Source organism: Astatotilapia calliptera, chromosome 1 (genome assembly GCF_964374335.1).
Source record: "Astatotilapia calliptera chromosome 1, fAstCal68.1, whole genome shotgun sequence".
Taxonomy (NCBI): domain Eukaryota; kingdom Metazoa; phylum Chordata; class Actinopteri; order Cichliformes; family Cichlidae; genus Astatotilapia; species Astatotilapia calliptera.
In genome coordinates this window covers 34,226,801-34,240,193 of record NC_137422.1, presented here as the reverse complement: position 1 = coordinate 34,240,193, position 13,393 = coordinate 34,226,801, and the positions used below count along the sequence as shown (strand labels likewise).

The 13,393-nt window shown below is 37.9% G+C and overlaps 1 protein-coding gene and 1 long non-coding RNA gene across 2 annotated transcripts; one reads left to right on the top strand and one right to left on the bottom strand.

The window, feature by feature from the left end:
• Positions 1-2,039: 2,039 nt before the first annotated feature.
• On the top strand, positions 2,040-5,213 carry LOC145428234 (uncharacterized). Its single transcript, XR_013908467.1, has 3 exons — positions 2,040-4,023; positions 4,097-4,208; positions 4,289-5,213. It is a non-coding gene; the product is annotated as an uncharacterized LOC145428234 (long non-coding RNA).
• Positions 5,214-6,618: 1,405 nt separating this feature from the next.
• On the bottom strand, positions 6,619-13,107 carry LOC113026026 (semaphorin-7A-like). Its single transcript, XM_080300122.1, has 13 exons — positions 11,897-13,107; positions 11,744-11,782; positions 11,539-11,637; positions 11,214-11,307; positions 10,842-10,949; positions 10,601-10,743; positions 10,256-10,434; positions 9,952-10,057; positions 9,392-9,587; positions 9,079-9,191; positions 8,679-8,824; positions 7,618-7,679; positions 6,619-7,374 (listed from the first exon to the last, which is right to left on the bottom strand). The coding sequence occupies exons 1-13, from the start codon at positions 12,017-12,019 to the stop codon at positions 7,022-7,024; spliced, it is 1,761 nt and encodes a 586-aa protein (XP_080156248.1). The 5' UTR covers positions 12,020-13,107; the 3' UTR covers positions 6,619-7,021.
• Between the last annotated feature and the right edge of the window lie 286 nt (positions 13,108-13,393).

The following is a 13,393-nucleotide window of genomic DNA, read 5'->3' as shown; positions in this document are numbered from 1 at the left end:
TTTGTCAGTTGCATAATAAAGTTATCATAGTTGACACAGCTGCTTTATTAATCATTTAGCCTGCCCACAGCTGCATTTTATGATGTACAGTGTAACAGTGCTCATGATATTTAGGGTTAATTTTAATTATGAAGAGATTTCTTACCTTTTTTTCGAACACGTAAACAATGGAGGGCAAACAGTTTGATCATTTCAAATAACTAAAACAACATATGAGTACAGAGGAGTTATTTGAGGAGTTCTCCTTCCTTGTATGTTCCAGCTGTGTGCCACACTTTCTAGACTCTATAACACACACATCCTCTGATATGTCTCCGCTGTCCTCTTTACTCCAGAATAATTTCAGAAATTGAGAGACCCTTCAGATGACACTGATTTCTAGGTCAAATGGGGGACGGTGGAGGAGAAACGAGACAAAAAAAGACGCACAAATTGAAGAAGCGAGAAAGCACAGGTGTATCCACTATTACGTTTGATCCTATTTTCACTTTTTAATTACCTTTACCTGTATGATTGAAGTTAAGCTAAAGCTCACCCCCCCTCCTTTATTTATGCTGTAAAACAGCTTAAACAAGATTATAATACCAACATCATAGCGAAGGACAGATAAGTAAAAATGGTTAACATGAGCCATCTTCCAAAATTCTCCCGTGATCACATGCTGTAGCTCAGCTGCTCTCGACATGATACAATGCTTTCTTTTATCATATCCTGTTGTGCATCACAATTACTACTTAGCTGCCCCCCCCCCATTTTATTTTTAAATAACAGGTCGAGTTTTTAGAACGGATGCTCTCGCTTAATACTCATATGTGAATAATGCTACTGTGTGTTAAATTTAGTGGTACATTATCAGCATGGCTAATTAACAGTTTCTATCTTCAGCCTTTTTTTTGTAAATTTGCATATTTTGTGGGTTTAAAATGTTTTTTATTTTTTTTATTTTGTTTGTTTGCAGCCATAACTCATAATTCATTTTCAGAATCAACACCTGCAGTTGCTCTAACATGTATTGTGTTATTGTGTCAGAATACTTTGGATGTCAGACTTCAGTGACACATATCTTGTGGCAAAAGACATATGACAGGATTAGGATTACATGCACTGCTTACAAGTGCTGACCAAATAGAAACCTACAAAATCGCTTCCCCTTCATGAAACACACTCAGCTACCAGAAAATAAGCAGGTGGTTCTGTGTAGCTCAAGCAACTAAAAGGGAAACGAGAGGAAAATCTCAAATTCGAGAAGGACTATGTAAGGTTTTTGGAAAACGTCATCAAAGAACGATCGACTCAAAAGAATCAGAGAATCAGCTGATGCAGCACAGCGGTACTAGATCGATATTAATCAAACAACTCTAGAAGCCTCATTGTTACACAGCTGTTCTGTTCAAACTGGCTTTTGGGACCTGATTTTCAGCGGGACAAAGTGTTTGGGAGTCAAATAATCAAAGTCAACTCCAAAGCATCTAGTGGGCAATTCTGTGGTCAGAATAAGACAAGAACTACAAATAAAAGCAGTGAAAAGCCTTAAAGGATTCTTAAAATAGCATGCAGCAATAAAAGTAGATTCAACAACTCGCCAAAATAGCAAAATAACATGTCAAAGAGAGGAAAAACAGAAGTCGAATGCTTGTAAAATTGGCACAAAGGCCTAGCTTAAAAAGGAAGTAAAAACACTGAATCATGGCAAACTGTCAGGAAGCGAGATGTTGTTCTAGGGGTGAGAGGGCAGTTACCGAACGTTTTCTTATCTCTCAACTTGAAGCATCTAGTAATTCTACCAAAGTGTGGCAGTTACACGTTTGATTTTGTAACTGCCATGGAAAGACTCAACATTAAGGCAAAGGACAACCCATGAATCAAATGAGAGAAGAAAATTCATGGATAATATAAAAACACGATACAAAACCAGAAGGTGGAATCAATCATTTCTCTGTTCGGTTTCACTTGGTCTGTCAAGTTCCTACCAAGACCCATGGAAAAACCTACTGTCCATCCACGTTCCAGTAAATGAAGTTGATTAACACTGTGAGGAGAGTTACAGATGATTTGATGATGACTATGATGATGATGAAGGGCAAAGTTCCCTTAGAGGTGAGAAGATCCAGCAGGGGTCAACGTGAAGCATCAGTATCTGATAGACTTGTAGTCAAGACCGCCTAATCCGAGACCAAGACAAGACCAAGACCAGAGGGTATCGAGACAAAGACAAGACCAAGACCAAGTCGAGACGAGACCAAGACCAAGAAGTCTTTAAACTGCAGCCAGATGCTGCTTCGTTTATGGGTGTCAGGCATATTTATGTGTTTTTGCTTTCGCACAGCCCTCCTCACCGCTGTCTACTGTCTCACTCACTTACTCAGAGGACAGATGCACACTCCACTTGACTGTCGCGTCTCTCACCCTCTCTGTTTTTCACATAATGATATTATCCTATATCCTCGCATGTAATTGGACACAATATGGAGGGATTGGAGCATAGCTGAGCCACTGTGTGAGAGCTGAGCAGCGAAAGGAGATTAAGTGAGGGTAGAAATGACTGAAAAATTAATAAGCTCTGTTTTGATTTTTGTTCAAAAAAGAATGACTTCATATAGGAAAAAATATATATATCACATATGCAGGACACCTTAAACTAGGTTTTTAATTAAGCAGCAAGGCAGAAGAACAAAGTCAGGGTTGTATCAAAACATGAGGACTAAACCCCAATTCAACCAGACCCAGAACTGATTCGGAATTAAAACAGGACTACAACAGTTCAAAATCAGGACTACTTAGAACTTAACCAAAGATCCAGAACCAGAATCAAAACTAGATCATAGTAGCACTAAAAATCATCATAGACCTGCACTACCCTTATTTTTTAATTCTACCAAAGTCCACTATTTAGATTCAGAAAAGTTTATATAATTATTTAGCCTTGTTGTGCAAACAAGCCTGCATAACTTAATAAATATAGAATTTGAAAAGTAACAAATGGAATCTAAAAAGAAACACTAGGTACGAGATACATGTTCTGATGAGTTTTGGCAAACAACCATTTGACTAACATGTGTGTCTCACCTGCTCTTGTTCCATCTCTGCTCCTCTCTCTCTCTCTTTGTTTCTCTCTCTCCCTCTTTGTGCTGACAATCAAGCCAAACACCAACATCATCAAATATACAGTTGAAACCAGGGCCCTGTTTCAGGAAGCCGGTTTAGTGGAAAAACTGAGTAAGTATACCCTGAGTTAACGAAAACTCTGGGTTTTCGGTTTCACAAAGCAAGTTCAGATGAAGCCTCAGTGAGTCACTATGACGACACACTCCGTGAAGCTAACCTGCCCCCTAGCAGGTTTACTACAACTAACCCTGACTGTCTCCGCCCCTTTGTCGGAAACCTGACAGTAGGAAGTGTCAGACATGGCGTGCCCCTTCCTTGAAGAGCCAGTAGATCGTGAAGCCCAAATTCTCCGCAGAGCTCTCCGCCGGGAGAGAGTGATCAGAGCGCGTTTGGACATTTTATCATTTCCTGATGATTTTCTGTGTGAACGTTACCGTTTCTCAGCACAATCTATAAGTTATTTGGATAACATCCTCAGGCCATATATTACGCATGTGACACATCGTGGACATCCTCTCAGTTCTGTACATATTATTTGTATTGCACTTCGGTTTTTTGCAAACGGGAGCTTTCTGTATAATATTGGTGACGCTGAGCACGTTTCCAAGGCTACCGTCTGTCGGGCAGTCAGGAATGTTACAGTTGCACTGAAATGTCTCCTGTACTCGTTTGTGTTCCCCGGTCATAGACCCACAAGATTTATCAAAGAGGGATGCCACAAAATTGCAGGTATCAGGATGACCAAAACTTAATTTATGATGTGGTGATACTTGGACTACTACTTAAATTTTACATTCATTTTCAGGGTTCCCAGGCGTGATTGGCTGTATAGATGGCACTCACATTCCAATCATTGCTCCTTCAGTAAATGAAGGAGACTATGTGAACAGGAAGTCTTTCCACAGCATTAATGTGCAGGTACATAGTTTCAAACTAACAAATTATTTCATTATAGTAATGGATGCTAATTTGTGTTCTCTGCACTGTGAAGATCATATGTGATGCTGCCAACATTATCACAAATGTGGAAGCCAAGTGGCCAGGCTCTGTCCATGACTCACAAATATTCCGTGAATGTACACTGAGCACAAAATTTGGACATGGTGAGTTGAGAATACTTTAAAATATATAAAGACCAATTGCTTCAGGGACATTTGAACTGAAGTGTATCCTTCTGTCTTAGGAGAGTTCACTGGCTACTTGCTTGGTGATAGGGGGTATCCATGTTTACCCTATTTGCTTACCCCTTACCCTGACCCTGAACCGGGCCCACAGCAGCGATATAATCTGGCTGATTGCAGGACAAGAGCCAGAATTGAAATGACTATCGGAATGCTTAAGGCCCGGTTCCAGTGCCTGCAAAGACTCAGGGTCACCCCAGAAAGGGCATGTGACATTATTGTGGCATGTGTGATTCTTCACAACATTGCCACAATTAGAGGAGAACACTGTCCTTCTGAACCAAACATCAGCAGTGATCCAAACCATGAACATCCTGACCCTCCCACAGACATACAAGATGGAAGAGCAGTCAGAGACACCATATGTCACAATCATTTCTTTTGACCCATCACCTCAACATGTTGAAAGAAGAATAAACAGATTTTTTGTTCAACTGGCTTTATTGGTCGCCTGTGTTTCCTGTACACAAAGTATTAAAAGATGTAAACCTCATAAAGTGTCTCTGTTGCTTCCTCCTCTGTAACAGCTGTCAATGTTTCTTCATTATTTTCCTGTAGTAAAGAAGTTAACAACATTGCTGTTCTACTGTAAACTCATATAATCTGTGGAGTATTACTCACAACTGCATGTTGGTCTGGCTCAACAGGAGGCTGCACCAGATGCAGTACACCACCACCATCAACTGATAGAATATGAGGTTTACACAGGTCACTTATAACTTACAAGGGACCAAATGGCAATTAACAAACATACCAATCACCTTACACTTCATTGTCATTATGCTCTCAAAGACAACCAAGACTGAGGGAAGGCAAAATCAGTAGGAAAATAACTTCACTACAAAATAATCCATTATGGTAAAGAGTTTATCAAATGAATGTGTCGCACTGCAAAGGTGACTGTGAAGAAAGGATGTATGCACATCATGTATTATTTTGAATTTACCCCCTATGTAGGCACTTGTGTCTTGCGGGGTTATTGACTCAGAGGATGTCCCCGCAGAGATGCCTTCGGCCACAGGGCGCCCACTGTTTTGGCTGAGGGCCAACTGCTCAGCCTCTGTGAGTGGTGGTGGTGGAGGACCCCCACCTGTTTTTCGGGCCTCCGCTTTTTTTCTGTTGGCTATAACGGGGTCACATTTGAGCATACAGAGTAAGCAAATATGTACTTGTAATGTGCTCAGATAATTTCAATAATTTCAATAATTACAGAAAGAAAATTAATGTAGCCTCTAACTGCAATTGATTTACATAGGACAAACAGACCAAGCACTATGGCTCATAATACAATTACACCTTACCTGTTTGGACTATATTTTTATATTTCATTTTTACTTGCTGCCAGGAACGTTTGGGGCCTGTTGGGTTGCACCTGCGCTCACATCACATCACAAAATAAAATGTATAAAATAACAAATAAAATAACATATGATAAAATAACGTGTTAAATGGGTGGAAATCCCTAGATCAATGTTTATATTAACACTCACGCATTGACTCTGTCGGCTATGTTTTGCCATGCATGCTCCCTTTGTTTTGCAGCTGAGACTGTGTTACTTTTTTTCTGAGAAATTTGCATGTTATCGGCATATGCTGCCATCAGAATTTCGGCCTCAAGCGCTGTGAAATACATTGACCGCGCCTTCTTTCCCTCCGTCTCCATGGTGACTCGCTTAATCTGTGCTCCGCTTATCAGGGCTTTATGTATCCTCGTCCGCGCGCTTCACTTGGGGTTAAAGCAACTCCGCGTTGATTGAACTAATTGTTATCAGCCTTTCTGAAACCGAATATTCCGAGTTGGACAGTTCGGGGTTCCTCAACCCTGAGTATCGTTTTTCACTCTGAGTTTTCTAAACCGGCTTCCTGAAACAGGGCCCAGATATTTACAAACTCTTCAGATAAAAACAAAAACACTTTTTAATTGTAACATCAAATCAGACTAAATGTTTATTTTTTTAGATTGATAGATATAAAAAAACATATTTGTTAACTTTAAGAGTAAAGAGAGAATCTGTCTGTATTTCTTAATTGTAAATGGCACCAAATTGTATTCAAAATTGAGCCACACTTATGGAGGTCCACAATTCTTTTCCTGGTGTTTTGGTTGATATCTCTTGATTTTTTCCATGTCAAAGAAACAGGCTCTGTGTTTTGGGGGTGTCTTATGTGCGTCCACAGGTGTGCCACCAATTTACTCACATGGACTCTACTAACCTATCAGAAGCTTCTTAAGCTCGGAATGGAATCTTCTGAAGTTTTCTTATTAATTACCAATAAACTTAGTGTATATGTACTCCTAAATTTGATGAAAGTGATTCTGACATTTAACTAATTCAAAAGACATTTCAACATTTATTTATCTAAAACAAAACAAGTTTACTCTAAATTGATGTTTAACAGTAAAAAAAAAGAAAGTTTTTATGTTTTTTTTCCCTAAAGTGTATGTAAATATCTGGTTTCAACTGTGAATATACTGCTGTGTATTGAAATTCCTCTTGTTTTGCATAGAAATATACTGAACAACATACAAAGCATAATATATAAAATAACATCTACCTGAGTTTTTTCTTTGAAAGAAGCTCCTTATGTCCATTGTTGTGTACATCAGTACATAACTGAAACCGATTTAGTTTGTTTAGCCGTGGAGAGTAACAACTGAAAATATGACTTATGGTCCTTCATTTGCAAATTTAAGATTTTATAATATATAACAATATAATACATCAACTCTGGCTTTAACATGAGAAACTCTGAATCAGAACCACACTTAGACAACACCAGATGATTGGGTTTAACTGTTGGCCCACTGCCTTGCTCTCCAGTTGTTCCTGGAGCCGTAGTTGGTACTGTGCCAAGACTTTCCTGTAACCCATTTCCTCTGATACACAGGTGTGGGTTCCTTCCTCCTCAGGTCCCATGCTGTTGATCAAATAAAGGCACTGATCTGCCTTCCAGATGCAAGATGAGGAGTTTTGAAGGTGCTGCCAACTGTACTGAGCATGACGAGATGACATTGAGCACTGAAGAAAATGCTTTGCATGAAGTCTGACTTCATTCTTTTCTGGATTTGGAATGGGACTTGTAAATTCTGTGGAAAGAACACAAGAATGTCCCTTTAGCTTGAACATTTTACCAGAGAGTAGGCATGGCACTGATAAAACTGAGGTAGAGGTTTATGGCATACAGAGACAGATATTAAATAATTCTCAGAAGACTCAAATCTTGCTTTCAAGTAGATAGCTTGGGGTACTGTAGAGATTTTGCAGTTTTCATCAATTTGCTGGAGCTTTCAGGTGTTCGATTACTTGTGCATGCGCCTGAATTTAAATACCTTGTGTAGTGTCGTCTCCACAGATGCCAAGGTTCCCAGTTGCTGCATCGTGCCACCTCCCACTATAAAGGACGATGCATGTTTAAATAAGGCAATATGCAACCATGATCCTTAACATGGATTTAAGAAATAAACAAATTATTGAAACTCAAAAACTATCCCATTAATTTAAAAATTTAATGATCTTTATAAAGTATCTTGACAACACACCTTCAATGAAAAGCTATTGAACATGAAAATAAAAATAAAGAAATAAAACAAACTCGCACAGTACCAAACTTTTAGATACTGCAACCAATTTAGAATCACAAATTAACTTAACATGCACCTAACACTGTGAACTGCTGGGAAGAAGCTGGACTATGTAGAGAGAACCAATGCAGGCAGCGGGACAACATGCATTGGATTCAAACCCAGGACCATTATGCTGTAAGACAACAGTGCTAACCACTGCAACACTGTATCGTCAAAAAGATGATGGAAAAAAGGATGTGCATGGTAGCACTCTACTTTCTTCTTAATGTATAGTTTATTAGTTACATGTTATTATTAATACTAATTCAAATAGACATTTCTGCCAGTGATTTCAAGTTATTTTGGCTGTTAATCATCATCAGCAGTAAGCAGCAAAAAAACGTATCGAGAAAGAGAGAAAATATAGGTGATAACTAGTGAAATATGAATATAAATGTGAACAATAAGTAATGTAGTAGTTCATCAAACTAATCACTATCACAATTCACATGTTGGTCATTATGTTAAGTTAAATCTGACCAACGCTTCAGAGGCAGTAGTAAATCTTGTGAATTATAGCGTAAGCTCTTCAATATCAGTCCTTTGGCTGGAGGACCTAAGAAATTGGCAATTTAATATTTCAGTTGATGTATAATGAATGAATAGCATTTAATACAACTGTTAGACCTTGAATGTGGTGAGGGACAATAACTATACATAGCTTGGGTTTGTTTACAATTAGATAAAACTTAAGGGTGTGTCGTTTAATTGTTGGGTCAACAGTTATTGTTCACAGGTCACAGGTCTGCAGGTACATAAAGTCTTACTTTGCATCAGGGGTGCAGTGGGTGCCATCCCAGCCACAGTAGGGATCTCTGGATAGCATACAGTCCTGGCAGGTGTCTCCATACTGGGAACAGTTTGCTACATCAAGTTGGACCAGTTCACTTGCAATATTCACATACAGCTTTTTCTGCAATGATTAAAAAATGTTTTCTTATTGTTAAAGGCCTACTAGTACAAATGGAAAAAAAAAAGAAAAAAAGAAAAAAAGCTAATATAAGCATGTAACTTACATATAAAGATGTAAGTAAAATGCTTGTCTTTATGATGTTCATAATTTTCCTTTAGTTGACTAAAACAATTATTTCCAATCAGTAAAGCATCAACAATTTCACCTTCATGGTTGGTGGGGACAAAAGTTTTGTAGGCATCATTGTTACTCACAGAAGATTGGTGAAGGATGAGGCGGAGGATGCGAGCGTGGCTGAACGGTCGATACTCAGCGATGACAAAGGTGCGACTTTCATTGTGCAGCACTTTATGAATCCCTCCATTGTCTATGGAAAACCACAAAAAAGAGGAGGAATGATACTAAATATGATGACTTTTCAAAAACACACTACCTGTTGTTTTTCTGGTCATATATTAGTACAGAGTACTTAAATACTACCTTCTGTTACAGAAACACATTAAAACATTAAAGTACATTCTTCGTAACATTTAGTGTGTCCTACTTCAAATTATTTTTTTTACTTACTTAAAGATAAGAAGATGACGTTCTGATTTCTACTTCTGCTGTTTGGTTTACTGTCAACATGGATGTGGGTATACTTGTGATGATTAAAGAGAAGAAGGCCAGAGGTACCCACAGGAAGAACCAACTGCTCCATCTCCGAAGTCTTGAAAATCTTCTTCAGGGTGTCCACTGGAAGCTTGGTGGTATCATCAACGCACTGAAGAAATGAAGTGCTTAACTTAGACTGGCTGAACACCAGATGACTGGTCAATAAGCCTGAAAACCTGTCTCTGGTTTACTTTTTAAGTTTCTAAGATGACTGTTTAAAAAAAACAAAAAAACATTTAAAACCTTCTAATTTAGTCTTTTAATGAGTCCAGTGTTTATCTTAAGCTGTCTTAAGCTGAAAGAAAATATTTAAAAGCCTGAGCAATTTTTTACTCTGACTACACTTAACCACTTGTTTTAAATTATAACAAAGGGCTATTCTATTCTTGTCTATATACTCCCTCCAAAAAAGGTTGGAATGTTTTTGTGATGGCACCAGTTATTACATTTTATCAATTATCAATATTCAATACCGTCCTTGATCTGTCCATTTGGTCTTTTGTGTAGCCTTTGAATGGGGAGTTTTTGAAGATGTTACTGATGTTTCCTATTGTGTAGATGCAGACAGCACTCATTCCCCTGCAGGGAGACAAATTTAGCCTGAGACATTTGCAGCAATATTGCTATTATTTGCAGTTAGTGGCAGCATTAAAAAAAATAAATAAATCAAAAAATACATAATATGAGTGAAAAAGAACAAATACACACACAAGATAAAGATAGTTGCACTCTGGTCTGAGGGATTTGGAGGCAGTACAAGTTATTTAAGAGTTATACCGTTTGTTTCTAAAAAGTCCGTAGATCTTAGTATCCTGCCACCGATCTGATTGCACAGTGGCCACATCTACCAGTTCAGAGAAACGCTGCTTTCTCTCAGGGTCTCCACAGAAGAGCCTGGCATTCATCTGGGATGTCCAGGTAAACTGCATGTTGTTCTTAGAACCACCAACATCTGTCTAGAAGAAACACAACTTATTAATAATTGGAAGAATATTTATGCAAATATAAATCTTGTTTTGTAAAGTGGTTATGTGGTTACTGATGCTGTTCATTTTTTTCTGTTTTGGAAAAATGTAGGCATTACCTATTTAATTCAAACTTCCCCATTCATTCTGCTCTTACCATGCAAACCTGGGTCACAAAAGGGAGCCACATTTCACTGAACAGTCCAGTGTCTTCACTTTTCTCCTTATAGAAGCCATAAAGTCTGTTCTGGGAGGGATCCTCTTCACGTTTGCTGAGCACCAATCCTACATAATGCTGCTCTAAACATTGAAAGAGAAATATTTATTTGAATCCAAACATTTATAGTGATGCGATTTCACTAAATAAGGTCTCTGTGGCTCTAACTTTATGAAAATACCTTTATTGTGGTTCTTTGGCCCCACTCTTGCTTTACCAAATTTGTGAATGCCAACAGATTCAACAGATCCAGAGCGTGTTATGTAGAGATCTGTACTTTGTTCAGATTCTGGAACAAACAGTGGCAAATTGAGGTTTTATAGGGATGTACAAACAGGGAGAAACTAGTTCAATATTATAGTAATAGGGAGAAGAAGCAACCTTTAAAAGGGACTGATTTAAATAAAAGATGTTAGTAGTTTTGACAAAAGTACAGACTTTCTGTAAACACACAAGAAGGATTAAAATTACAGACTCATAGAAAAAGGTGAATGAGGAAGGAGGGATTCATCAGCAGATTTATTCAAAAGCATCTTGTGTGTAAAAAACTCACCTGCAAGGGCCGACAGGTCACCTTCCTTTATGTTAAATGAGCTTATATGTTTTATTAAACTCTCCTTGCATATCGGTGACTGCTCTGCCAAATTCTATTAAAGAAAGAACAGTTTATCTTAATGTTTCCCAACTAATGTACATCACAGATAGCACGCATATATATATACCCAACACCCTGTACCTGTGATGTATTTGCTTTCTTTTCAGAAGAAGGTTGTTTCAATTAAACCAAAGTAGAAGTAACTTATCAACCCTGAGCAGAAACACCACAACTACCATTTCCCAGTATTATATCAGTCCTCTGTCACAGTACTCTGTCCTACCGAGTTACAGCAAACTGTTTCATCGTCAGTGGTTCCACACACAAACAACTGGTTAGCATCTTTCTTCGGGTGGACCAAAGTGATGTTATAGCTGCAATCCTAAATGACAAGATGAAAATTGTTTGTTAGATTTCTTGAGTGGTCAAAAAATACAATTTGACAAACTACTTCTTTTTATTTTTTTGTTTATCTGTTCACTGCTTACCTCACTGTTGCAATTCTCCAACCGCATAAGTCTTTGATTCTGTGGAAATACATAATGCAGGACTATTACTTTTCCATGATATTAATATGAAGATACATTTATTTCAGAGCATTCAGTACAGTAATTTACTGTGATTATACAGCTATGTTCTACCTTGTTCTGGTTTTGAAAGTTGTAGGTATTCAGGTATGTTTTTCCAACAGCTAAGGCAGTGTCCGGCTGCTCTTCTAGAAGAATCTGTACTGGTGGATCTTGGGGAAGACTGAACCGTTTCATTGCAGTTTCTAAAACAAATTTTTATTTTTATTTATAATATGTGTGTGTGCGCAATATATATTGAAACTGGACAACGTGCTCAGATGCTCAGAGATTTCTGGAAACCAAAATAAATTTGGTTTTGGTTTAAGAACCAACTTTAAACCAGTTCATCATATGTGCAGTCAGGAAGTCCTAATGAGAAACATGCTCTTCAGACAAAGTCCTCCTGAGGTCATGTAGAGGGATATAAAATATCATTTTAACAGTGGTTTTTTCTTAGCAAATACTTTGGACAGATGAACAAATGAAGCAACATTGTGTAGCACAATATCTCATTTTAATTCATAACATTAACATTACCATTGTCACCACTTTCGATCACATTACTCACACTTAATGGATTAAATGATATCGACTCTATCTTCATGTGTTTGCATTTCATTTACACCTTTTTTCCTGCAGAGCTGTCTTTTAGCTATTTAAAGAAACACAACATCACTGCCACCACAACAAACAAAAGTTGAAGCCAGTATGTTAAATCAACATCGCAGTCTAAATCTAGATTCATTAGCTTTCATTTAATCAATCTTGAAAATTAGTGGTCATTTTTTGACCACTTTTGAAAAACCACTTACATCACAACTAAAAATCAACGGTGCTCTAATAATATTTTAGCTTACACTAAACACAGCAACTTATTAACAACTAACATCGCTGAGTCGACCATTCAGCCACAAACTAACAACTTACATATCACTGTATTTCTTTATCTAAAGCAGTGGCGTTCCTTAGAAAATCAAAGTAAGTAGTTCTTGTAAAGTGAAATCTACACTTCAATTAAACCAAAGTCAAAGCGTGTCTCTCTGTACCTCAATAGGCATTCTGTCTAGTTGGCTGCTTGCACAATCCCTTCAAATACTGACATCTTGTGGCCACAGTTGGCGATTGTCTCTAGAAGAAGGCTTGACTTTTCATTTAAAAGCCACAAATCTAGAGTTTTGAAATTATGCTACATAAATAGTTTTATTTAACATTAGGCACTGAAATAAATTAAAATGTTTTTTTGTTTTTTTTTAATTGAATTTAATTTCTGATGAATTCACTTATTGAACGATGTCCTACAGAAGAGGATTAGGGCCACTGGAAAAAAAAAAGTGGATTTAGCAGATGAAAAATCCACTGGAAAAGGCACAGATGAGATGATAGCTTTCACCTCTTGTTCGTTCTTTCCACTCCGTGGTCTGTTTGTGCTCTGTTCTGCGTAGGCTTAAACAGCACTCGGCAGAGATCTCTCCCCCTGGGCAAACATCCAGTCACGTATGCAAATGGCCCAGTGTCAGGCAGGGCAGAGCAAAAGGAAATAGCAAGTCTCTGTCGTCAAAATAATAGCGA

What these genes read in the sequence shown, in the direction of transcription:
- LOC113026026 (XM_080300122.1), bottom strand. Translation starts at nt 12,019, where the DNA reads ATGAAACGGTTCAGTCTTCCCCAAGATCCACCAGTACAGATTCTTCTA. An exon ending in TGGAGAATTGCAACAGTGAG is followed by an intron (nt 11,638 to 11,743) that starts GTAAGCAGTGAA and finishes CTTGTCATTTAG; the next exon opens with GATTGCAGCTATAACATCAC. An exon ending in GCCAAAGAACCACAATAAAG is followed by an intron (nt 10,744 to 10,841) that starts GTATTTTCATAA and finishes TTCAATGTTTAG; the next exon opens with AGCAGCATTATGTAGGATTG.